The sequence below is a fragment of the Psammomys obesus genome, unplaced genomic scaffold, assembly GCF_907164565.1.
Source record: "Psammomys obesus unplaced genomic scaffold, mPsaObe1.curated_primary_1811, whole genome shotgun sequence".
Lineage (NCBI taxonomy): Eukaryota > Metazoa > Chordata > Mammalia > Rodentia > Muridae > Psammomys > Psammomys obesus.
In genome coordinates, this window is record NW_026592118.1 from 20,183,048 (window position 1) to 20,207,496 (window position 24,449).

At 36.2% G+C, this 24,449-nt stretch overlaps 1 protein-coding gene across 6 annotated transcripts in view; it reads right to left on the bottom strand.

Moving 5' to 3' along the window:
• Nucleotides 1-272: 272 nt before the first annotated feature.
• The window catches only part of Cacna2d1 (calcium voltage-gated channel auxiliary subunit alpha2delta 1), a 467,228-nt gene continuing 443,051 nt past the window's right edge, over nt 273-24,449 (bottom strand). For all 6 annotated transcript variants that reach the window (XM_055612640.1, XM_055612638.1, XM_055612639.1 and 3 more), the window contains 11 exons: nt 23,880-23,966; nt 22,639-22,706; nt 22,205-22,243; nt 21,430-21,501; nt 20,164-20,316; nt 20,011-20,063; nt 17,476-17,531; nt 16,920-17,049; nt 14,972-15,081; nt 14,551-14,633; nt 273-3,935 (listed from right to left, as the gene is read on the bottom strand). In XM_055612640.1, coding sequence (XP_055468615.1) covers nt 3,819-3,935; nt 14,551-14,633; nt 14,972-15,081; nt 16,920-17,049; nt 17,476-17,531; nt 20,011-20,063; nt 20,164-20,316; nt 21,430-21,501; nt 22,205-22,243; nt 22,639-22,706; nt 23,880-23,966 — 968 coding nt within the window. In that variant the 3' untranslated portion in view covers nt 273-3,818. The remainder of the gene's footprint in view (nt 3,936-14,550; nt 14,634-14,971; nt 15,082-16,919; nt 17,050-17,475; nt 17,532-20,010; nt 20,064-20,163; nt 20,317-21,429; nt 21,502-22,204; nt 22,244-22,638; nt 22,707-23,879; nt 23,967-24,449) is intronic.

Below are 24,449 nucleotides of genomic sequence, written 5' to 3' on the forward strand. Positions count from 1 at the left end.
AGGGCACAATCCCAAACTCTGTGGTGACTTTCAATGATAAACTTTTATTCTGAATATACTGTTTTTGCACAAGATTTAACACAACATTTTCTGGGATTATAAATTTTTTTTTATAACAGTATTATACAAATTTTTACAAAATGTGTTCATCTGACTAGTTAGTTTCCACAAAAGTGTCAAGAGAACATAACAAGGGGAGGAAAAACCTGTTGTTCACAAAAGCCATTTGGCCTTTTGCATGATGCACAATGAGCATTTCATGGAAGGAATCCTTAAAGCATGATCACACAGTTATACAGCACAGGGAAAGGACAGCTTTGCCAGGTCACACTGGAAACTCAGTTGGCATCTACACAAGACAGTATCCCAAAAGTCTCAGTGGAATTTCCATGGTTCTTTTATGTGAACTAGAAATAAGGTAGATGAAACCACTTGTAAGGGCTATTTCTTCATAATTCTGGAAGTTATCATCACTCAGTTCTGTTCAGTGATTTGTTCTTTACAGAAATGTACACTGACTATTGACAATATTAACATTCTGCTATGGAAAACAAGTTCCAGCTAGTGATAAAATATTTAGAATTTGGGGCAAGTGGACAAATCACAAAATCCATTGTGTCTTGCTAGGTTAGACTTTATGCCTTTAGTTTTAAATTAAGACGTAGAATTTAAGCTTTGGTGACTCCAAGACAGGCATTTAAATGAGATGTAAAGTACAAGAGAGCATCAAATAAGCAAGTAACACTTGGGTTGCAAAGGTCACTTAAAAGGGATACTGCCTATTTGAACCCCATAAGGCTAGTTTTACAGTTAATAAAAGGAATATTATATATAGGAAAACTTACAAATGGCAGCAACACTGTGTTTTCCAAGGTCAGCAATAATGCTTCAAGCATTAGAAACATGAAAAAAGATCATACTAAAATCTTGTAGGCCCAGGACCTAAAAATCTCTTCAGTCAAACTTGCTAACTATGTCATGTTAAAAACCTGTTACAAATATGGACCACGATTGGTGTTTGGCAGTAATGCTGGTTGTTCAAATGAAGAAAAGATGAAACCACTTATGCAAAAATTCTTTCCTGCTACTCAACACCAATGCAAGACTTGTTTTGACTTTGTTTACATGACAAATACACTGAGCTACATGAGTATAGCAACAATTAACTAAGTAAAAACAGTTAAAAAGCTTTAAAAATGTTTTTTTTTTATGTAGTGTTGTTTCTGGAAATAACAGACTATACTATTTTTGTCAGCACAATTTGCAGAAAAATGTTAAATTTAATATTGTAATTTTGATGGGATGAGTGTTACTGTCATTTAAAAAATAATGTGAAAGCATGAATATTACTGTTTGTCATGAAAACAAGTTTTAGTCAGAGGGCACATGCTTGTGCCTAGTTTGTTACCATGTCTATAGTTGTGAAGATGTAGAACCGAAATAAAAAAGGGCCTTGCCAAGAGATGCCAAGTTCAGTGGTGGTTAATACAGCAATAATGTCATTGATGGTGATACACTCTGTAACTGACATTAGCCATGAAATACATAGTCAATACACTTTAAACATAATTTAAGGTAGGTTGTTGTTTGCCAGAAGCAATTCAATGGTTTTCATGTGCATCACCTATATGGACAAACCAGTAGTTCCCTTCCCCAACATGTGCATGACTTAAAATAGCCCAGCAAAAGGTAATAAGTTTTAAATAATTAACAAACAGCATGACTTAAACATATTTGCCCTACTGTTACACCACCTTTCTGTTTTCTAAAATGTGAACAGCAGTTATAAACAGGCTAAAAAATGACAATGCATTACAAGTGGTGACTGATGTCATTTCTTAGGACGATAGTTGGCAGAGTGATTCCAATTGCCCCTCCTCCCTTCTGAATTAAAGCAAAATCTTAACTTATGAAATGTACACAAATGTTACTCAGGATAGTATGGTGGTAGGAAAAAAATTACAGTATATGCAAAGCTATAAACAAAACAGTAAACTATGTTAAGGACTTGACTACAACTTTGATACGTGGAGCTTATTAAAGTATGCTGGAGAATGTAAATAACTCTGATTGTAAAATGATATATATGAAAATTTCCAGCATATGCACACACCAATACTTGGCATGTTTAACTAAAAGGGGAAAAAGCTTCATTTGCCATAAAAAATATATGTATTCTTTCAGCTTACAGTAAAATTACTCTCCTTAGACACATTCATTGTTTTTACCCTTTCTTCAAATACTGTTTATTCCTGAAAATAATTTTAGAAGCATAAATAAAGTTTTGCTACCATAGTAATCTATAATGAAATTTCTGATCTACTACACTAATGCTTTTCACTAAGGAGGCTGTATAAAAACAAATTTTATTATTCACAATCAAGTGTTCATGTGCATACACATAGATTCAAGGTTTCCTATTTGTTCAGATTACTGTAAAACCCCTCATGAAGTTGTATGAGAATAAGATCATAAGATCATACCAAAATGGAGGGACAGAAGCAGCAAGAGCAGCAACTTCTAGATTGTACATGCTACTATTGAGACGAACAAAGAGGAAACCTAGGATAAATGTTCATTGAGAACGTATATGTACTTTTCAAAAAATAAATGTGTTAAATCTGATTTATGTACTTAAAATATCTGTACATAGGTTTTCAGGCAAAAGCATGAGTCTGTATAAAATCCATGAATTCTCATTTCACCGTCTGCCTAAACCAGCCATTCAGCATTTACATTGCACAGTATATTCAGAGTAGTTTAACAACATGTTACGGATGATTTAAGTGCATGTACACTGCAAGTTTCAGATTCTTACATGACAATAATCTCACCCAGTTAACTTTTCAATGGACTATACTCTACAGGAAGAAGAAAAACAAACCAGAAAGTTAAAATAGCAGCAGCATCATGCAAAATACCCTTGGCAACCCAAGTTCATTAACCACAAGGAAAACATTTCCCCTCCCCCCAACAAGCTTCTCTTAAGAGTGTGTTAAATATCTGGATAGCACTACATGACTGTACTATGAAAAAAGGGGACATTGCATCACGCATTTAAGGGCTTACACTTATGAAGAAATGCGTCATGAATTCCAATTTCACCCGCAAGCACCTTTAGCTTAGTCATTCCTTTCTTATTTTCTAACCAGCCCTTCATACCTTACCCAAATTCAACTGGTCTGTTGTATTTTGTTTTTGGCAGAGAAGTCATTCTTTTATAAGGCATTTTATTCATGGCATTTTTTTTGGTAGAAAATTAGCCATTAGTTTGTATTTCAACAGTTTAGACCAATGTAGTTTCTCCCTCCCTCTCTCTCTCTCTCTCTCCCTCTCTCTATTTAATAACTACTCAAAGCAGGAATTACTTTTTAACAAAATAATAAGTGAAGGCAAAAATATCCTTGTCCCGCACTAGGGTTTTCCTATTTTTTTTTCTTCTTCTTCTTTTCTTCTTGGTAAACTGCAGCAGGTTGAAATCCTAGGTCAAAGTCAAGACTGCTTCTTTTCCTAACGCCTGCTTGGGGGAGTCTTTTACATGTCATCACCAACAGAGAACTCTCAAACTTCGCACTGAGCACAAAGAGAGTTTTGCTTTGATGTTAGACATAGATGATGCAGCATTCACACAAGTTTCAGTTTCCAACACCCTGACATGCAGCCGGTGGATGTTCAAGAATCTGAGCCTTAAGTTACACCATGGTAGAGGCCCAGCTAATGTTCTATGTAGCTTCTTCAAGGGACCCTATTTGAATGTAACTGAGGGCTCATGTTTTGGCAGGGTCTGGAATTTCGTTGCAGATCTGGGGCTTAGAAGGTCACAATAGGTAGTGTCTGCTGCCAGATACCAGCCAAAGGAGGATAAATTGGAGTCCAATGATAGACCATAAGGAAGAGGTTAATCCAGAAACACCACCACAGTCAGTATAGTCCTCCTGTTAGAAATGCAAACAAACAAATGATATGAACATCTCGAATAACCACATAACAAAGCAGCTTTCAGATTAATTCATTTTAAGCCACTGTTGAGCTTACCTGGTAAATTGCTTTACCTGGGATGGAAGTAATACTGACAGATTTCACTGTGGAGAAACTGCGTTATAGTGGTCTCCCTGGAACCATTTGACAAATGATTGAAGTTCTTATCATGATGAATGAAAGCTAATAATAATGAATTCTTTGGATATATGAATTACTACTTTCTGATGTTTAAGGGCTACTTCTACGTCACATGTAGCACCCTGATTTTAGGACTTAGAGTAAACTAAGGAATGGCATACTTGAAATTGAAGCAATACATGGGAATTCTGAAAACATGGAGTCCAAATAAAGAACTAAGCTGGAAAGAGAAGCGAAACTTATGTGCAGAGCTGTTCAGTGAACACACTGAGGGGAGTTCTTCACAGAGCATCAGTAGCTCAACTGGAGCCTTAAGAACCCAGTCATTCTTCACCCTTCATTCCCAGATTCCATACTGTGCATTTTTCATAGTTTAAAATTCCTCCTATTGCAGCCTGGTCTACATACAGAGTGAGTTCCAGGACAGCCAGAGCTACACAGAGAAACTCTTCCTCATAAAGGAAAACAAACAAACAAAAAAGTTATTGTTCCAAGGTTCATCTTCCATAGATTGAAATAGGTTACATAAATAAATATGTGTTCTTTGTAGAGTAACTTTCCAAAGCTTAAACTCTCAAAGACAGGGACCTTCTGGTTTACTTCACTTTTAGAGACTAAAACACTATTTGCAGCTGAGTAAACAGTATTTCTTCTTTGATTTGTGTTTGCAGATAGCATAGCTGTTTTCTGTTTTAAAAAGTCCGGAGAAATCAGTATACCAAGGAAAACTTTTAATATTCAAATGCTTCCTTTTAAACATAAAGAGTTGTAAGATAATTCTTATCTGATTAGTTAACTGGTTAGGGAATCAGCTCTAATCTGTTGGCATCCCAGGGGAACTCAATGCTGTGTAATATTCCTTTGGCCAACGCTTCTCCAGTTTTTCTGGAAACTTGTTTGGGATTCTCCCACTCTCCTTGAATTGACCTCATTTGATTCCAGACCTCCGACTAGTGAACTTTTTCACTTGTCTATATCATGGAGATTTAAAACTTAGCTACTGAGCTTATTGATTCCTACACAGCATCCCTACACAGATCTTCTTGAATAGATCAGACCAAAGACTCTGAGTTAATCTGAGATTCTTCTCTTTCTCAAGGCAAATCAGTCAACATGCGCTCTTAACTGTAGCTTCAAAATACATCTCCAAACACACTGTTCACTATCTTAGGTCCATGGCCAACACATCTCACCCTGTTAATGGTACCTCATTCTTCTCATTATTTTCCGATCTTCTCCAGCAAACTGTCCTCTGGAACTAGAAGTCAGTGCCTTCCACCTCATATCTGAAGATTTCACCATGCTCTAAATGTAATCCACATTCTCTACTAAGAACTTCTGCACCATCTGTGGTCAAGCTGCTTTTGTACCTACTTCTTCCCATATCCCCTTCCTCTCTCTTCCCTGACTCCTCTCTCTTCCCTGACTACACTCTGGTAACACTATCATTCTCTATAGTGTGCCCTCTATCATAGGGATTTTTTTTTCACTTTCTCTTCCCTTTCTTCTACTCTTCTCTCTAGGTAGGGAAACTCCATAGGACATCAGTCACATTGGGATTTCGGATTGAAATAACTTTCCCTAAAAAGATATAACTTTTCATAACTATATACAAACCCCACCCATCTCAAACATAGTATAAAGACATACATAACTGTCACCTAATTAGGAGTCCCCATAGTCTGATTAATTATTAGTCAGATGGAATAAAGAATCAGCATACAAATAAAACTTGTTTATACATGAAGAGTGAATGCTGTCACAGAAATTCTTATCAATATAAAACTTATCTTTATTTTCTAGATATAAGCTCTGAAAATATATTTTCTGGATTTTCATTGTTTTTATTTTCTCTCCCATCTTTGTTTACTGCATATGGTGATAAAACATATCTGTTTCATTTGGGTATCTTAGAAGTTACTATAAATCCCTGCTATGAATGAAAATTATGGTATACACTTTTAAAGAAATTCTAAATCACAAGTGGGCAGATTTCAGTAGAAACTTCAGCATTTTCTCTGGCTTGTTAAGAGAGAAATCCCATTGACACCATGAGACCACTCAACCTAATTTAAAGAGCTTTCACAATGGAAAAATATCACATTCATATTCTAGCTTAACTTTAAATCAATAAAATGCTAGGGGCCAACACTGTATATGTTTATTGACACTTTTGCTAGACTTTTTTTTGCTAGACACTTTTTGCTTCATGGGGCAGTGTTCCCTAAAGCCTATCAATAAAAATATCACCTGAGAATCCATTTTTTTCATCATTGATTAAAAAAAAAATATCCAAGCCATCATTTACAGTTCACAGTTGCAGTCATGTGGTTTCCTCCTCTCAGGTTCAGTTTTTAATACCATGCACACAAATGGCTAATGTCTCTGCTGTCTGTTTTTTTTTTTTTCCATATTATAATGACACCATTTCTTTCAGATGGCATATAACAGCTGAGTACACCAACAACAACTCACTTTTAAATTTAGGCAAATATATATTTTGAAGTCGAATATTCAAAATGACATGTTTAGTGGAAATATACTCCTAACACATATATTGTCTTTCTCAATTTCTAAAGAAAATTTTTTCTTCAACCCTAACTTCATTAACCCATATACTGTGTGACTGTATATATACATCCATGCTAGACATGACCAATATCAACTTGACTCAGAGCATCTATGGTCACTCCTCACCACTCCCAAATATTGGGCTCATTAACTTTACTTTGTGGATGAAGAAAGTGGGCCAAGGAAGCCCACGGAGCACTTCCTTTCCTGGAGCATTTATGAGCTGTTAACAATTGCTAGGAAGAAGAGATTTTTGGAAACCATACATTGTCTACACTCCTGTCAGTAACTTCAGTCATCCCACTGGTTCACCAAGCTAGACTTGTGAGGGATCATTACTCTGTTCTTTTATATCCTCTCTCTCTAATGTGAATGGGAATAGACTCAGTGGGAAAAGGCACACAATGTCACAAGATCCGTAGTACAGTTGGTCAAGTTTTGTACACAAGAAAGCGTAAGAATCATACACATTTAAATTTGACTCTCCATATTCATTTTATGTGCTCAGTGACATACTTTTGTTTTTGAGTTTGCATAAAATAAAACAATTCACCCAGTTGGCTTGTTTTACTTTTAACGACTTTCAGTATTTTTCCTTGTCTTTCTTTCACTCCTTACCTTTTAAGTCTGCATGAAAACCCTGTTGAAAGGTATGCTTTGAATGTTTGTTTTTTAGGAAGTCCTCATGGGGTGGAGCTTTGAAATCTTATACCTGTTATCTGTATCCCCTAGGGGAACTGCAGGATGCCAGGCTCTTACATTAGATGTTCAGGAAAGCCACAATAGATGTGCCCAGATGGCATGTATTTCCTTGACGTTGGTATGTAGATTTGGATACAGATACATGACTGTGGCAAAGCACACTGTCTTGGAAAGCAGGTATCTCCTGAGAACAATAAGCGCTTAGACATCTGTGTGGTGGACACTGAATTTGGGCAAAGAGAGCGCAGTCTTTAAAACCTTTTTCTGGAAATAATACCGAGATTGAAAAGTAATTTCCATTTGCTGTAGAAAAGTTTGAAAATAAATAAAAGCTAGCACTGCAGGAGCTAGTGATAAAGTCTGAACAAACTCAGGCATTACTTTGCAATATTGTTTTGGCACTAAGAGGTAAAATTCACAAATGCTTGTATTTCAGTGTGTGTGTCATGATTTTCATTATGTCCTTGTCAACTTTATGAATAAAAATTTTGATACTTTTTAAGAACATTTATATTCCTATTTTAATATTTGTTTTTTGAATATTTGTAAGGAAATTTGAATATCTGTAATGAAAATAAATATATTTATTAAGCAGTGGTAGCTTACAAAACCCAGTAATTATTTTTATGCAAGCATTTTTATGTCTAATTGATAATATTTAATCCAAACCTAAAATTTATATTATTGAGGAAAGTGAAATGTAAAAGAAAACCTAAAAATTAATGAATTTTTATACCATTTCATATGTACCATATAATAAGTTGGTATCCTTAGGTTCCACTTTGCATATCTTTATTATTATTACAAATAGAGACAGCTATGGAAGTATCCTATTACATTTTAAATGATTAATTCATACTTTTTTAATTATAGTTTGTTCACTTTGTATCCCCCATAAGCCCATCCCTCCTCCCCTCCCGATCCCACCCTCCCTCCCCCTTCTTCACGCATGCCCCTCCCCAAGTCCACTGATGGGTAGGTCCTCTTCTCCTTCCTTCTGATCTTAGTCTATCAGATCACGTCAGGAATAGCTGTATTGTCATCTTCTGTGGCCTGGTAAGGCTGTTCTCCCCTCAGGGGGAGGTGATCAACGAGCAGGCCAATCAGATTATGTCAGAGGCAGTCCCTCTTCCCATTACTATGTAACCCACTTGGACACTACACTGCCATGGACTACATCTGTGCAGGGGTTCTAGGTTATCTCCATGCATGGTACTTGGTTGGAGTATGAATCTCTGGGAAGACCCCTGTGTTCAAATTTTCTGGTTCTGTTTCTCTCCTTGTGGGGTTCCTGTCCCCTCCAGATCTTACTATTTCCCACCTCTTACATAAGATTCCCTGCACTCTGCCCAACAGTTGGCCATAAGTCTCAGCATCTGCTTTGATAGTCTGCAGGGCAGAGGCTTTCAGCAGCCCTCTGTGGCAGGTTCCTAGGTTGTTTCCTGTTTTATTCTTCTTCTGATGTCCATCCTCTTTGCCTTTCGGGACGGGGATTGAGCATTTTAGTCAGGGTCCTCTCTCTTAATTAGTTTCTTTAGATGTACAGGTTTTAGTAGGTTTATCCTATGTTATATGTCTATATGAGTGAGTATATACCGTGTGTGTCTTTCTGCTTCTGGGACAGCTCACTCAGGAATAACATACTTTTTAATGGACCAATTAAAGTATGTTCAAATTAACCTGTGTGTTTCGATTTTGTAAACACATATAGCACCCTAACCAGAGAAACCAGTAAATTTGGCATTTTAATAAGATATTCATTTGAAGTATTTTACTCTAAAAGCCATCATTTTATTTTCTCAGAACAAATGTGGCTATTTCCTGTGCTTTCCTCTGTTTTTTTCCCCACCTCCCATGAGCCTACTCTTACAATATCATCAGTATGGGTTTTCCTAATCAATGATTACCCAGGGACCAATCAGGGAGGAGCAGAACAAATGCGGCTGTAGCAATAGCATGATAACGACTCTGGAGCACCAGAAATGAAACACCGTTAACAAGAAATACAACAAGGAGCACAGATGCAGCCCACAGCAGCTCTTCAGCAGCTCTGCTTTCTTAATCAGAAACTTCCCTGAAGAGTAAAGATTAATGGCCATTTTGGCCTAGACACAAATAACAGTGCATAAAATGAGTTCAGAATTTAGGAACCTTTATACCAAAATATTGCAATAAGCATACACATATTTTTGGGAATAAATTCTGAAATATTACTTGTTATATTTGTATTTTAAAAAAAGGGAAGAAAGAAAAACATCAGAACGGTTGTCTCAGAAATTCTTAAACTTTGATGAGACTGAAATTGTCCCTAATTTTATGTTAGTATTTTAAAATTTAAATAAAAATGAACAGTTCTAATGATTGTGAATTGAGTAAAACTGAAGTATCAGAAAGGTCTTTTCGTTTTTTATCTACATCAGTTTAATGCTTATACTAACACCTTATAAGAAAATAATGATTTTTAGACCAGCATAGAAATCTGACCTGTTGGGCTTAGTTAGCATGAGAAATAGATGCACCATTTGAAAAAGACAACTTACAAAATAACATTAATATTGGAATTTTAATAACACTGTTTCAGGATTTTTTTATCACGGACTTAAGGATCTGGGTTATGTTCTAAAATTCTAAGTGAAAAGCAAAAGGAAAAACAAATTAGAGAAAGTGAATGACCATCCACACCACATGCAAACTGGAAGTAAAGTAAAGCTAGGGATCTGGCATTGTGGACCTGGCATGACTCCTTGTGCACACAAGTTGATCCTAGTAACAATGGGCAAAGATCATTTCAGAGACAGCCACTGTTCTCCTTACTAGGGTAACCACTTGAAGACTGAGCTGCCATGGGCTAGACTCTTCAGGGGTTTTAAGTTATCTTCATGCATGGATCTTGGTTGGAGTCTCAGTCTCAGAAAAGACCGTTATGCCCAGATATTTTGGTATTGTTGCTCTCCTTGTGGAGCTCCTGTCTCCTCCAGGTTGTTCATCTCCCCGTTATTTCATAATATTTCCTGCGCTCTGCCTAAAGTTTGGGTATGAGTCTCAGAATCTGCTTTGATGCCCTGCAGGATAGAGTCTTTCAGAGGCCCTCTGTGGTAGGCTCCTGTCCTGTTCCCTGTTTTCTCCCTCTTTGGATGTCTGTCCCATTTGCTTTCCGGAATGAAGATTAAGCATCTTACCCAGGGTCCTCCTTCTTGCTTAGCTTCTTTAGGTGTACAGATTTTAGTATGTTTATCCTATATTATATGTCTAATATCCACTTATAAGTGAGTAGATACCCTGTGTGTCTCTCTGCTTCTGGGATATCTCATTCAGGATGATATTTTCTAGTTCCCACCGTATGCCTCCAAATTTTATGATTTCCTTGTTTTGAATTGCTGAGTAATATTCCATTCTGTAAATGCACCACAATTTCTGTATCCATTCTTCAACTGAGGGTCATCTGGGTAGTTTCCAGATTCTGGCTATTACAAATAAAGCTGCTATGAACATGGTTGAACAAATGTTCTTGTATACTTGACTATATTTTGCATATATGCCTAGGAGTGCTAAGATAGATCTTGAGGTAGCACTATTCCTAATTTTCTGAAAAAAGTTCCAGATTGATTTCCAAAGTGTTTGTATAAGGTTACATTCTCACCAGCAATGGAGGAGGGTTCCTCTTTCTCCACATCTTCTCCAGGATGTGTTGTCACTTGAGTTTTTGATCTTAGCCATTTTGATGGAAGGATGGATGTAAGGCAAAATCTCAGGGTGGTTTTAGTTTGCATTTCCCTGATAATTAAGAATGTTGAGTATTTCTTTAAGTGTTTCTTTGCCATTCGCTATTCTCTATAGAGAATTCTCTGTTTGGCTCCATACCCCATTTTTTAATTGGATTACTTGATTTGTTGCTTTTTAACTTCTTTAGTTCTTTATATATTCTAGATATTAGCCCTCTGTCAGATATAGGGTTGGTAAAGATACTTTCCTAGTGTGTAGGCTGTCATTTTGTTCTGACAACAATGTCCTTTGCTTTACAGAAGCTTTTCAGTTTCATGAGGTCCCATTTATTGATTGCTGCTCTTAGAGCCTGTGGCGTTGGTGTCCTGTTCAGGAAGTTGTCTCCTGTGCCAATGAGTTCAGGGCTCTTCCCCAATTTTTCTTCTAACAGTTTTAGTATGTCTGGTTTATGTTGAGGTCTTTGATCCAGTTGGACTTTACTTTTTTGCAGTGTGATAAATATGCATCTATTTGTATTTTTCTACATGTAGACATTCAGTTAGACCAGCACCATTTGTTGAAGATGCTGTCATTTTTTCCATTGTATGGTTTTTGCTTCTTTGTCAAAAATCAAATATCCGTAGGTGTGTGGGTTTATTTCTGGGTCTTCTATTATATTCCACTGATTCACCATTCTGTTTCTATGCCAGTACCGTGCAGTTTTTATTACTATTGCTCTGTAGTACAGCTTGAGATCAGGGATGGAGATACCTCCAGATGATCTGTTGTTGTACAGGAGTGGTTTAGCAATTTTGGGTTTTTGTATTTTCCTATGAAATTGAGAATTGTTCTTTTAAGCACTGTAAAGAATTTTGTTGGTATTTTGATGGGAATTGCATTGATTCTATAGATTGCCCATGGCAGGATGGTGATTTTCTCTCTGTTATTCCTACTGATCCATGAGCATGGGAGATCTTTTCATCTTTTGATATCATTTCATCACTTGATATCTTCCTCAGTTTCTTTCTTCGGAGACTTGAAGTTTTTTCAAACAAGTCTTTCACTTGCTTGGTTAGAATCACACCAAGGTACTTTATGTTATTTGTGGCTATTGTGAAGTATAGAGTTTATCTAATTTCTTTCTCAGCCCATTTTTCTTTTCTACTGATTTTATTTTTTGAGTTAATTTTGTATCCAGCCTTTTTACTGAAGGTGTTTATCAGGTGAAGGAGTTCTCTGGTTGAATTATGGGGGTCACTCATGTATACTATCATATCAACTGTGAATAGTGATTCTTTGACTTATTCCTTTCTGATTTGTATCCCTTAATCTTTAGTTGTCTTATTGCTCTAGCTAGGACTTCAATTACTATGTTGAAGAGATATGGAGAGAGTGGGTAGCTTTGCCTTGTCCCTAATTTAAGTTTCTCTCTGTTTAGTTTGATATTGGGTATAGGCTTGCTGTATATTGTCTTTACTATGTTTAGGTATGTGCCTTGTTTCCCTGGTCTCTCCAAGACTTTACACATGAATAGGTGTTGGATTTTGTCAAATGCTTTTTTAGCATCTTAGGAGATGATCATGTGGTTTTTCTCCTTCAATTTGTTTATATGGTGGATTACATTGTTGTATTTCTGTATATTGAACTACCTCTGCATGCCTGAGATGACGCCTACTTGGTCATGGTGGATGATATCTTTGATGTGTTTTTGAATTTGGTTTGTATGTTATTGAGTATTTTTGCATCAATATTCATAAGAGAGATAGGTCTGAAGTTCTCTTTTTTTGTTGGGTCTTTGTGTGGTTTAGGTATCAAGGTGACTGTGGCCTCATAGAATGAGTTTGGTAATGTTCCTTCTGTTTCTATTTTGTGGAATAGTTTGAAGAGAATTGGAGTTTAGTTTTAATTTTTAACCACTTTTCAAGATAAAATAGCAATTATTCTTAAAGGGTTCTGGCTGTCACATTCTGCATTTTTAGATCTATCCCTACTAACAATTTTATCTATCTGTCTATATACCTATTTAGCTCTCTATCTGGCTACCTATTTATTTATCTGTTTACCTACCTATCCACCTATTGTCTGTCTGTTTAATTTAGCAGGAGTCCACAGTACAAACAGTGTTTTTCTCTGCTTATTTCCTTGAAACACTAACTCTTACTGAACTACAAACCCATAGTGTTGGCAAGGTTGGCTAGCCAGTGAGTCTGGGGATCTGCATAGCTTTAGCTGCTAATGTGGAGGGTCCAGGCACTGGTAGCCATGTCTAGCTTTTTATGTGGGTGCAGACAATTTAAATTTATCTCCACTGATATATCTCCTGGACTCTTGATTGTATTTTTTAAACAATGTTTTATTTTTTAATTCACTTATTATTTGCATAATATATTACTATTCATGAGGCTGATACTGCTGTATTTTAGGTAAAACACCTGTAAAAATATACAGTAATCACTGAATGTTCTGACATGTTTTTAGAGTACCAGTTTAAAAGAAGACAATGAAAAAAAAAAACAAGACAATGTTTTGTTTTGTTTGAATACTCATTGGGGATATTTAAGTCAGTGAATGAAAAACAAAAACAGAAAAATTAAAGACTTGGATAATATTACATTGAAGTAGTAAAAGTAAATAGGAACATAGAATCATCTTTGTGAATCAATTTGGTTAATTTTAGAGCAAAGACATTGCATATATATGTATGTATGTATATACATATATATATACATTGATCCAGCTAAATATATGTGCATTTACTGTGTATAATTCCATAGTATTCTAAAAAAATAATGAAATAGAGCTAAGTTTAGAAAAAAGCAATCATTAAATCATGTACATTAGGTATGGGTTATGATATTTTGTGAATTTAACCCTCTAGTTTGTCTAAGATATGGAAAAGGAAATTAATACTATTTTGGGATGTAATGAAAATCCAATTTTTGATAGAATTAAAAAGTGATATATAGAGTAAGTAGAACAAAATAATTGACTAAAAACTCAAAGAGATTATGGCAGCATGTATAGGGCCTACATGGTTCTGTACCAGCTGGCGTCCTAGAGCTGAAAGAAGTAGACAGGCATCCACACCCCTAACCCGGGAGCTCTAACCCATCAACAGTCACTTGCAATTGAAAAGTTAATTTGCTCCAAAAGAGTCTTACTGGGGAAACAAAGTACTCTCAAATGCAGGCCCTATGCCCAGTTGTAGATGGCCAATATCAAACAAACTTAAGGGCATCAGTGTCGTGTCAGGGCTTAAACATGTTTTTGTATAACCTTACAGGTCCATTGCTAGCCATGAAATGGAAAAGCTTTTACTAACAAGTACATCCTGTTAATGAGATATACTCTAGTAAGGATATAATGTTTGGGTTAAAAATGAAAACATATCTCGAAGGCTCTTTGTGGAGAGTGACTATTAATTTACAATATTTTAATGCATTTAAAAACCCTTACCAGGACATTGTTATCAAAGCAGACATCAGGTCCTTTTCGGTATCTGGGTTGCTTAACCATGTCGCAAGGATCTGGACCATCAGCTTAAAGAGGCTTGTCAAGGAACAGAACGTAACTTGTTCCCCACATGGTTAAAACAGTGAAATGAAATATACTAACTTCTGAAATCAATCAAAACCAGTCTATGCCAGTGCTCTCAGGCAACAGAACCAATTCCGGTATGTGGGACTGGGAGAAACTCAGTGTTCAAATTCACTTTTCTCAGAGTTCCTGACCAATGTGGTCCGTTCATGCCTACACACCAATATTTTTTTGTACTGCAATGTTTTTCTCTATATGAGCATAAAAACAAGGGTGGCAAACTTAAATATTCATTGCTTTTAGATGGCCACTTCCAAATATCCCCGGTGTCAAAGGATACACGTCTGTTCCGCTTGCATGAGCAGCCGCGTGTCACAGGGACAGGTCCCTTTGCTCTCCACTATAATGAACACTAAATTGGTGTTCATAATCTTCTCTATGTGGTAGATTCTGCAAAATAGAGTAGCCCAGTAAGTGGAAACTGTCTTTTGAAAGGCAGAATGGAAACCATTCCAAGATCCTTACTTAATGAAAACAAAGATAAAACGATATATTGAGGAACGAAGAATCACCATCAACAAGAATAAACACACATACACTAAAATGAGTGCGACTACAAGATCTCCCTGTTTTTACCTAAACTTACCTCTCTCAAAAATATTTTTAGAAAATCAAGGTCATACCAAAAACATCTTGATTGAAAGTTGTTAGTCCTAGTTATAAAATATATACTATATAGTTACTGTCCAAATGCCTAAAAGTGTTTGAATTTAAGTGTTCAGAAAATGGCGACGATAAATACCAACAGTACTTTATTTTACAGAGAGCTGAAGTAGGAAAGCAAATGACAAATCACATTATGCACTAATGTCAGAATAGAGTGCAAATCAATGCTCCTAACAGTCGTTCAGTGAAGAGAAAAATGTTTTCTGTTGTACCCAATATGGTAAACAGGAGTCTTGAAATGTGACACAAAACTTTAATATTGCATTTAACTTTAATTATATTGTAAATAGGTGCCTGTAGTTGGCAACTTGCTTTGTTGAGCTCAGGTATGGAATCAGGCTTTAGGCTCCATCCCCAGTGTCAGTTCTTTTGTTTCCCTTTGTAATCAATATAAAAATATACACACGTGACCAAGATCTAATTTCTTTATGTTTTTAAAAGAAGTAGAATTTTACCAGATTTTCCTTTTGAACTGGGGAAACGCCATAGAGGAGCTTCAGGAAGATTGTGATTGTAAGTTAAGTGATTTTAGACAAATCTCTATCCTTCCAGAGCTTCACACACACATGACTTTGAGTGGACCATGCCTGGTGCAAGGTCAAGGTGCTGGGAACATACTCCAGAAGCAGACAGGCTATGCTGTTGTGCTGTTTTCTAAACGTGAAAGCCTTGTATACACTCATTTTTAAATAAAATGAACTTATCCACAGTTCATGTCTGACCTCTTCATCGCCTCTACCTACTCAAAAACCTAGTTTACAAAATCAAGCAATAAACATACTGATCACATCTCTCAGTCACTGTTTAGGCTAACTTTCCCCTCCCTCAGCAATGACCCCAGTGCTTTCGCAAGCTCAGGTTGCCTTACATCCTCCCATTTCTGCTCTCTGTTGACGTCCTTCTGGCATAACTTGCCCTCCCTCTCTAGAAAGCCCCTTTGTATTTTGTACTTTGGGCTCAGAAGTACAGCCTGGATTAGCAGTTTCCTTAGACTTCCAGTACCCCCTTCTTTCCTTTTTTCTGCTGTCCCATTGCAGCCAATTGTATTGTCTATGTCTTCCAAACACTTTAAAGATGTTTTATGAATGCTGACATTAACATAACCTTAGGAGAGATTTTCCTCAGGACCTTCAATTTCAAATTAAAGGTAATATTCAGTTCTTCATATCAGAGAAGGGTTAGAAGTATAAGCAAAAACCCTTCTAACTTTTTATAGTCCTTCTTAATTATCGTAAAGTCATTATTTGATTGGAATTATTATCATAATTTAAATTATGTCATAAAGTTATTAATATTGATCTTGTTTATAAAATTGCATGAAAATGTCTCCATTCTGCCTAGAATCAGAAGCGGGACATCTCTACCATGTATCTGTAGCTAAAACAATTACAGGCTATCAAAACTTACAAGACCTGTAACAAAACCAGGTGCTTCTGACATTTGTAGCTAAAATCAACTGTTCTTCTCTGACTCCACTGAGAATTTCCCTTACACCCTGTGAATGACAGGCCAGAGTGCTGTACTTAGTAAGCTGGGACTGCGACACAGGAAGAACAGAGTACCTGGAGCAGTTTCCACAGTCCAGTACACCACTGAATGATTTACTGTCATTATCGAAGAAGTACTGGGTTTGCTCTGTGATGCAGCTCTGCTTTGACAGGGAGGCTGTGAAGTCATCCTCCTCCATCTCAACTGTGGGAGTCAAAATACAGATCATCACCAGGGGGGAAGACGCCATGCTTCTTGGCATCGCTGCTCAGAGGGCCAACGTTAATGCATAAAGACATTTTATGGTAGGCTGGTTTACTGCTGAGTAAGTTGCCTGATACTCATTAAAAGGTGCCTGTAAAGTTTCTTAGTAATAAATTAATATTTAAGCTACAATATGTTGCCTAATGTTAACTGTAAAAGTTTATAAATCATTGGAAAATAAAAGTTTCAGAATGCCAAAAATGTCAGTTTGAAGATCTTTTTCTCTTGCTTACACTCATGCACGCACACACTCACATACACACACTCACATACAGGCTACTATTCTCTCTGACTTTACTAGACTGAACTGGCACCAAAAGAAAGCTGGACTTCTGTGACAATGGTCATATCTGCTCATTGACATACCTGCCTCAAGGAGCCGTGGAAATGTCAAACTCAAGAGGAACTGCTGGAGAATAGACCTGAATTTTTAAAATGAATAAGAGAGAAACATGTAGAAATGGTCCTTTACAATATTTTACTCAAAAATTCTGAGCAGTTTTGCATGAACAAAAACATGCATACTTCATTTCATCACTTTCAGAAAAACGTAGTGTAACAGAAACCTTAAGACACTGTGTTTCTTGAATTGTGAAAAATGTCACACCTTTGATTCTAATTAGCTAAAGATTCATGAGGTCAAAGTGTTTGGGACCAAATGAGGGATGTACATGAGTGAAGGAGCCTAATAATTAGTATTAATGTACAGAGGTGTTAACACTATGGGGAGGAATGTCTGTGTTTGGTGCATGACCCTTTATATCCTGAGATCTTTTGATTTCAGTGATCAAAACTCCATAGTGCAATAAAGATATGCAAACCAAAATCACTACCTGAATTTCAGACTTGAGCTTAATCTGTAATATAGCATACATAAGATTTCATAGAGAAATACAACGTAAGATTATATAGAAAAATATAGCACATTCTAGTTTTCTAATGAATGGTAATTGAAATAAAATTTAGTATAGAATATTCTGGAACTTTATTTAGTTAAGGGGCAGTAACAGAGAGATCATAGTAAAAATGGGATAAAGGCAAGTATCTCAGAATTATTATAATATAAATAATACCTAGTTTAATATCTCACACATATCACATCATATTGTAAAATAACATTTTTCAAAAAATAGAATGTATAAAATGTGAAATATTTTTGTTACTTTAGGAAAAATAATATGAACTTAATTTTATCACCTAAACCCTTCGTATTCAATGGATATCACAGATTAATAAACATGGAATAAGCCTGACCCAGTTCAGTAGTGTGAGGGACAAAACCAGAAAGATAGGGCAGACAGGAAACAATTAGAGTAAAGAGAAAAGAGAGTAGGAATTCTACATGCAAGAAGTGGCTGGGTGAGCTGGGTGATCAGAATGTGATTTACACACTTCTTTCTCAGCAGTTTAAATGTTTGATGTTCACAGGTTGAAGGGAATAGTGAATGAAGGAGATGGGGAAAGCCATCTGAAAAAAGAACATGGTCGCCTCAATATGAGGCATTTGACATTGTGCCAATATTGTATTAATGGTAAAAGGTAGATAACTTAGTTGCCATGTCTGGAATTTGATCAATATGAATATCTTATTCGGATATTAAAATTTGTCAGTCATATTTTATAGGTTAATACTGTTAAGAATTTAAGAAATTAATTGTAATGTTAAAAATACAAATTGAGAGCTCTAACTAGAGCAAAGAACAATCCAGTCAAAAACTCATGCCCAGGGAAGATAGAAGCCCTGGAGAAAATTTGTTATTGTTGTGTAGCTAAATTAAGATATGTCAAACTCTTCTAGTTGATAACTGTAGACAAGTGGTATTCTTATCCGTAATCAGAGAAGTTCCTCTTTATAATGAATTGCAGTGATTGAACACTCTTGGCTACTCAAGGTGCTGCATGGGATATTTCTTTTATCTTCTCATGGGTTTAGGGGACACAGTGGAGAGGGAGCTAAAAGAATCTAACAGCTGGAAAACAGGAATTCTATCAAAAGGTCAATTATGAACCACCTAGAAATTTTCAATTATTAGAATATATTCTCTGGGTTCTGCTCTGGCCCAGATGATAACTCTTTTTTTCTCTTGTGGGTTCTGATTTTTCCCTCGCCAAGAAATTTGGTTTTGATGTACCCAAGTCTTAAGTTCCTCAATAAAGAAATAAAATCTCTATAAAACTTGTTGTCAAAAAGAAAGAAAGGAAGAAAGGAAAGAAGGAAGGAAGGAAGGAAGGAAGGAAGGAAGGAAGGAAGGAAGGAAGGAAGGAAGGAAGGAAGGAAGGAATTCTGCAATGTGCTGTGTCTCAGGCCTGGCATAGCTATGGCAAACATGAACTCACAGCAACTGTGATGTCTACAGGGCCTGCAAAAGACTGGGCCTACTGGAAGTCAGAGTTAGGGGAGACCTTGGGGTCCCACTCCCCCTTACCAAACTATTGGCTACTATTGAATTATGGGAAAAGGGGTGTCATTATCTTCAAATGTGTAGCTACTGGTAAGCCCATCAGGCTCTAGTGGATAGTTCCATATCCATAATTACTCAGATGGCCTTGGTGAAGTCAGTAGATCACAAAATAAAATTATGGTAAGATGGGTAGGAGAGTTTTAGGGAGGAAGGTAGTTTGGTAGGTGTGGGAGGGAAATAAAAGAGGGTGGAATCAAAATGCATCATGTACAATTCAACTTCAAGCAAAATCTATGAAGAGGGGGACATTTTCTTGAACTTACCAGTATTCTCATATAAAAAAGTTGAAAAGTATGTCTTACATGATCATTTAGAAACAACTAAGATGTCTAACATGCTCACAGGAAAGGAAGGCATAACACCCATAACACAACTCACGTGCCACATATTTTAGTGAACTTTTCCTTTCATTTCTAATAATACAGAACTCTTGACTTACCAAGCAGCAGCTGTGGCCCACCAGCCAATCTGCAGTACGTCTGCAATCGATGGCTATAAAATATAAAATACACACCAAGAATTCATTACATTGGTCTACACTGGTATGAGTGTTCCCATGAGGGTGACCGTCTCAGGCACAGGCTTTACTGACCACATATGCTGAGCGATGTCCTGCCCCTTGCTTCGGTGCAGCACCTGGATCACACACTGACTGATAATCATATGATTTATTAAATGCATAAAGTGTTATATTAACCAGATGCCTCATCAAGCTAGGATCAATCTCTCCAAAAAAACGTCCAATCTGGAAAAGAAAGAGACATTTAATTTCAGATTTAAAAAAAAAAAAAAAACAACAAAACTTCAATATGTGAAATAATACAGTGAAAAAAAAATACTGTATAAGAAATTGAATTAGAAAACCAGTTAGTAAGTTTAAGTTATGGTGATATGGAAAAATGGAGATTAAATTAAGAATTCTCATCCAGGAGCTCTACTGCAGTTTTGTAATTGCAGAGGAACGGACAGTGACCCACTACTAAACACAATGAGGTCACAATTAGATGTCTCCTGGTGAGAAGAGTGGGGTTCAATACTGGAAATAAAGGAAACAGAGTTGCAGTCCCTTGGGTTGAAAACACCAAGAGGGAACCAAAGTGAGTAATGCTTAACTGTATACCAGAAATCAACAAAGGGTAAATGTTGGTTCTCTTACCACACAAGGGAAGGTAATTTAGATGACAGGTACTTTAACTGGCTTGATTGATGGTTGTGACCATGTATAAAAACATATCACAGCTCAATGCTTTCAATAGTAAACAGCACTCAGAAAGTCAATTATCTTCAGAAGTGAAGAGCAATCTACATGAGGGTGGGCAGGACAAGAACCCCACGCAGTGGGCTGTTCTATGAACTGGGGGCTTCAGATAAAGGGGCAACCACAAACTACCAGCTTTAGCAGATAAGCTATGGTTAGACAGAAGAAAGGCTAGTGCTGAGAGCTCTTTGTGTATCCAGAAAGCCTAGAGATATAGATTCAGAACTAGTGACTTCTTATGGCCAACTAGAAAATTTTGGTCTAGAAATTGCATATGGCCATATGAAAATTTATGACATTACCAACTGGCTATACTTAGTATTTAGCAATTCTCTTCATTGTTGAAAGAATGAAGGCAAGTTCATTTCATCTTAAAATCCTTACTTACATGCTTCAATGGTGACTACTCTTCTCCAAAATCAATTACCAAACAAGAGCTCTTTAGAGTGCATTGCTCTACATTATATTAATCTTCTTAAGATTTATTTTGTGACAAAAATTAAACAGCTTATCAATTTCTAAAAAATCTAAAGGTTTTTTTTTTGTTTTTTTTTTTAACACTTTGAATCAGAAAAGCACTTTGGAAACTGAACTTCATACCTGATTAGTATAATCATCATGATTTGCCATCAAGAGGAACCCTCCATCATCTAAAATCACACAATCCATTACCTATGAGCAGAAAGCAACAGGTGCTTAGAAAGGTCAGCGTATTGCTCCCTAATTTTCCCAGATTATATAGATGATTTGAAAGTGTATCTCAGCATTTAATTCATTTCCCCCATCACTTTAGGTGTTGTGAAAATTCACAGACGGAACAAAAGTTGAGGACGTACTGCATTTGAAACCAATAGAATGCTTTAAAAACTTCTTAAATGCTTAAAAACTTCCTAAGGAAAAAATAAAGTTGAAGATGTTCCAAAGGCTCCACAGTCACCAATACTGACCAGGAAATGGTCTGTGTAGATATGACTCTGCTCCTTCCCTTAGAATATAAATATTTTCTTTTCCTTTTCTTTCTTCTTCTTTTTTTTTTTTTCTTTGAGACAGGGTTTCTCAGTGTAGTCTTTGGCTGTCCTGGACACACTTTGTAGACCAGGCTGGCCTTGAACTCATGGTGATCTGCCCGCCTCTGCCTCCCTGAGTGCTGGGATTAAAGATGTGTACCCCCACACGCAGCTGATATAAGTATTTTCTGAAGAAGTATTTAAAGTACTATGAAGTACTTTGATTACAATAGTAATCATTTTTCTACAGAATTTATTAGCATTTAAAATATTCCCTGGAACTATTTTAATCATTAGCATGATTATTGTTCACCAAGCAAGAGAAACAAGAACACGACAGTCAAGTTTATCATAAAGAGTTTTCTTACATCACTGTTCCTTTTGCAGTCACACACTGGACCAGCACACTTAAAAAGAAAGAAAGAAAGAAAAAAAAGGATTAAATTCATCTTTAAACCAGTTGAGTTTAATAACTACTTTCTCATAATATGACAGCTTGGAATTTTTATCTAATCTAAGTAAGGTTACACAATCATAGTTTATGAGAAAAAAAGATGCTAGTTTCATTTTAAGAGGAGAAACTATGAATCAATATGTATTCATATTAGCATTTCAAGTTGGCAACCCGAAACAGTTTTCATTTCATTGCTTAGGAAAAAAATGTTTGAAAACAGAAATTATTATTTATATTTAACTGTGGTGGCACTGGAAATTTACTTTGTCACTATAAATATTGTATTTAGCTATGTGAACTTTGAGACTATTAATCACAGCTTAATAACTTTGAAAAAAAAAATCTTACCGGATCCCTGATTGACGTTTTGGTAAAATTTTCAATCCAGGAATTTACATCAATTTTAATTCCTACAACTGAAAAAAAAAATAATGTAAATTAATTTGAAGTCATAATTGCTCTAATAGCATCTTTGCAACGTAACAGCTTAGACAATTTATAAACTAGCCAGTAAAGTTGGCATTCAGTATAAGGTTTTATACAGAGATACAGTTTTTGGAGTCACTAAGGAAAAGTGCTTGTGGTTTTCAACCTGTGGGTCTTGAACCTTTTCGCATACCCTTATCTCCAAAAAAAATTCCATCACAATTCTTAGCAAAATTATAGTTATGAAGTAACAATAAAAATAAATTTAAGGTTGGTGGGGTGACCACAGCATGAGGAGCTGTATTAAAGGGTCACAGCATTAGGAAGGTTGAGGGCCACTGCCATAAATTGTATTTTACATTACAAGGAAAGCACCAGCTGGCTGTCCAATTAATTAATCATATTGCCTAAAAATGTGAGTGTTGATCTTAAAGATATGAGCTCCTTTGAGGAGCACATATAAGAGATTTTTCTAATCCTACCAGTTCAAGCATCAGACTCTTAAGAAACACTAGCTGGAAGAGTAGATGAGTATATTGGGTATTTTGAGAGGCTGGGAATAGTGAGCAGCTGAGAGAATAAGTGATAAGTAGTAAGTAAATCAGGAATCGAGTGAAAGGTGGATGAGCTAGTCTATAGTGGAGTGAATCCTAGTAGTTGAACCATTGACGGCGTAACATTGTTTTTAGGAGCAGACGAACAGCTCTCTTTCTTCCATCTGGTTTCTCTAAACATAACTGCACACAATACTGAGTCATATGATGGAATCTGTACTGCACTAGGTTTTATTTTATTGTGTTCATTCACTGCAACTCACTCCCAATTCGCATTTGTACTATTCTATGTTTTTGTTGGCTTGGTTGATTTAATTTTTTCCAAATAGTTGAACATTTTAGATAGATCCAGCCCTAATTCCTTTCAGCAGCTAAATAGTAGTCTAGTATACAGGTATGTCAACAGAATTCCATGTTTAAATGATTATAAGTATGTACAGCCCTGGCACAAATCTTTTATGTATTTAAAAATAGGATACACTGACAAAGTAACATTTCTAGATCAGGCTCATGTTTAAAATTTTGATCCTCCTGATAATTTCCCATTTATGACGAAACGTAACATCTTCTTTAACCTTGGACACATGTACATAAGATGTAGGTACTTACCTGCAGGCTTAAGAAGTTTTCCTTGGATATACAACTCTACAGCTTTGCTTACCATGATGCCAGATTCATACGCACCAGGTCCACTCTCTACAAGAAAAGCAAACGGACTAGTCTAGATGAATCATTATCCTGAGCCTTTGAATGAGGCATTCTGCTTATGAAGGGGTTTCAGTTCCCTCTTTTCTTCCTGAATATACCAAGACAATGTGGATAACCCTGAGTTGGCTTTTATTTATTTATTTACTGGAAGGAATTACTCAACTTGATTTCCTCTGCTTCCATTATATAATGGATGTGTGCCCATTCCCACTTGTGTGACATTTTCAAAATGCTGGAGAGACTTCTGGAGGGAAGTGGAAAGAATGATCTTAGAGTCACAAAACAGGCTTTGCCTTACATGAGATGCATGTCTGTGGACACAACTCTGAAACCTTAAAATTTTCACTCTCCTCATTTTTAAAATAACTATGCATACAGATGGTGAAGGGTTGAACTAAAAGTTTTTTTTGGGGGGGCATGGGAAGAGTCATATAAATTACTTAAAAGACAGGCTATTAATTTTTAAAGATA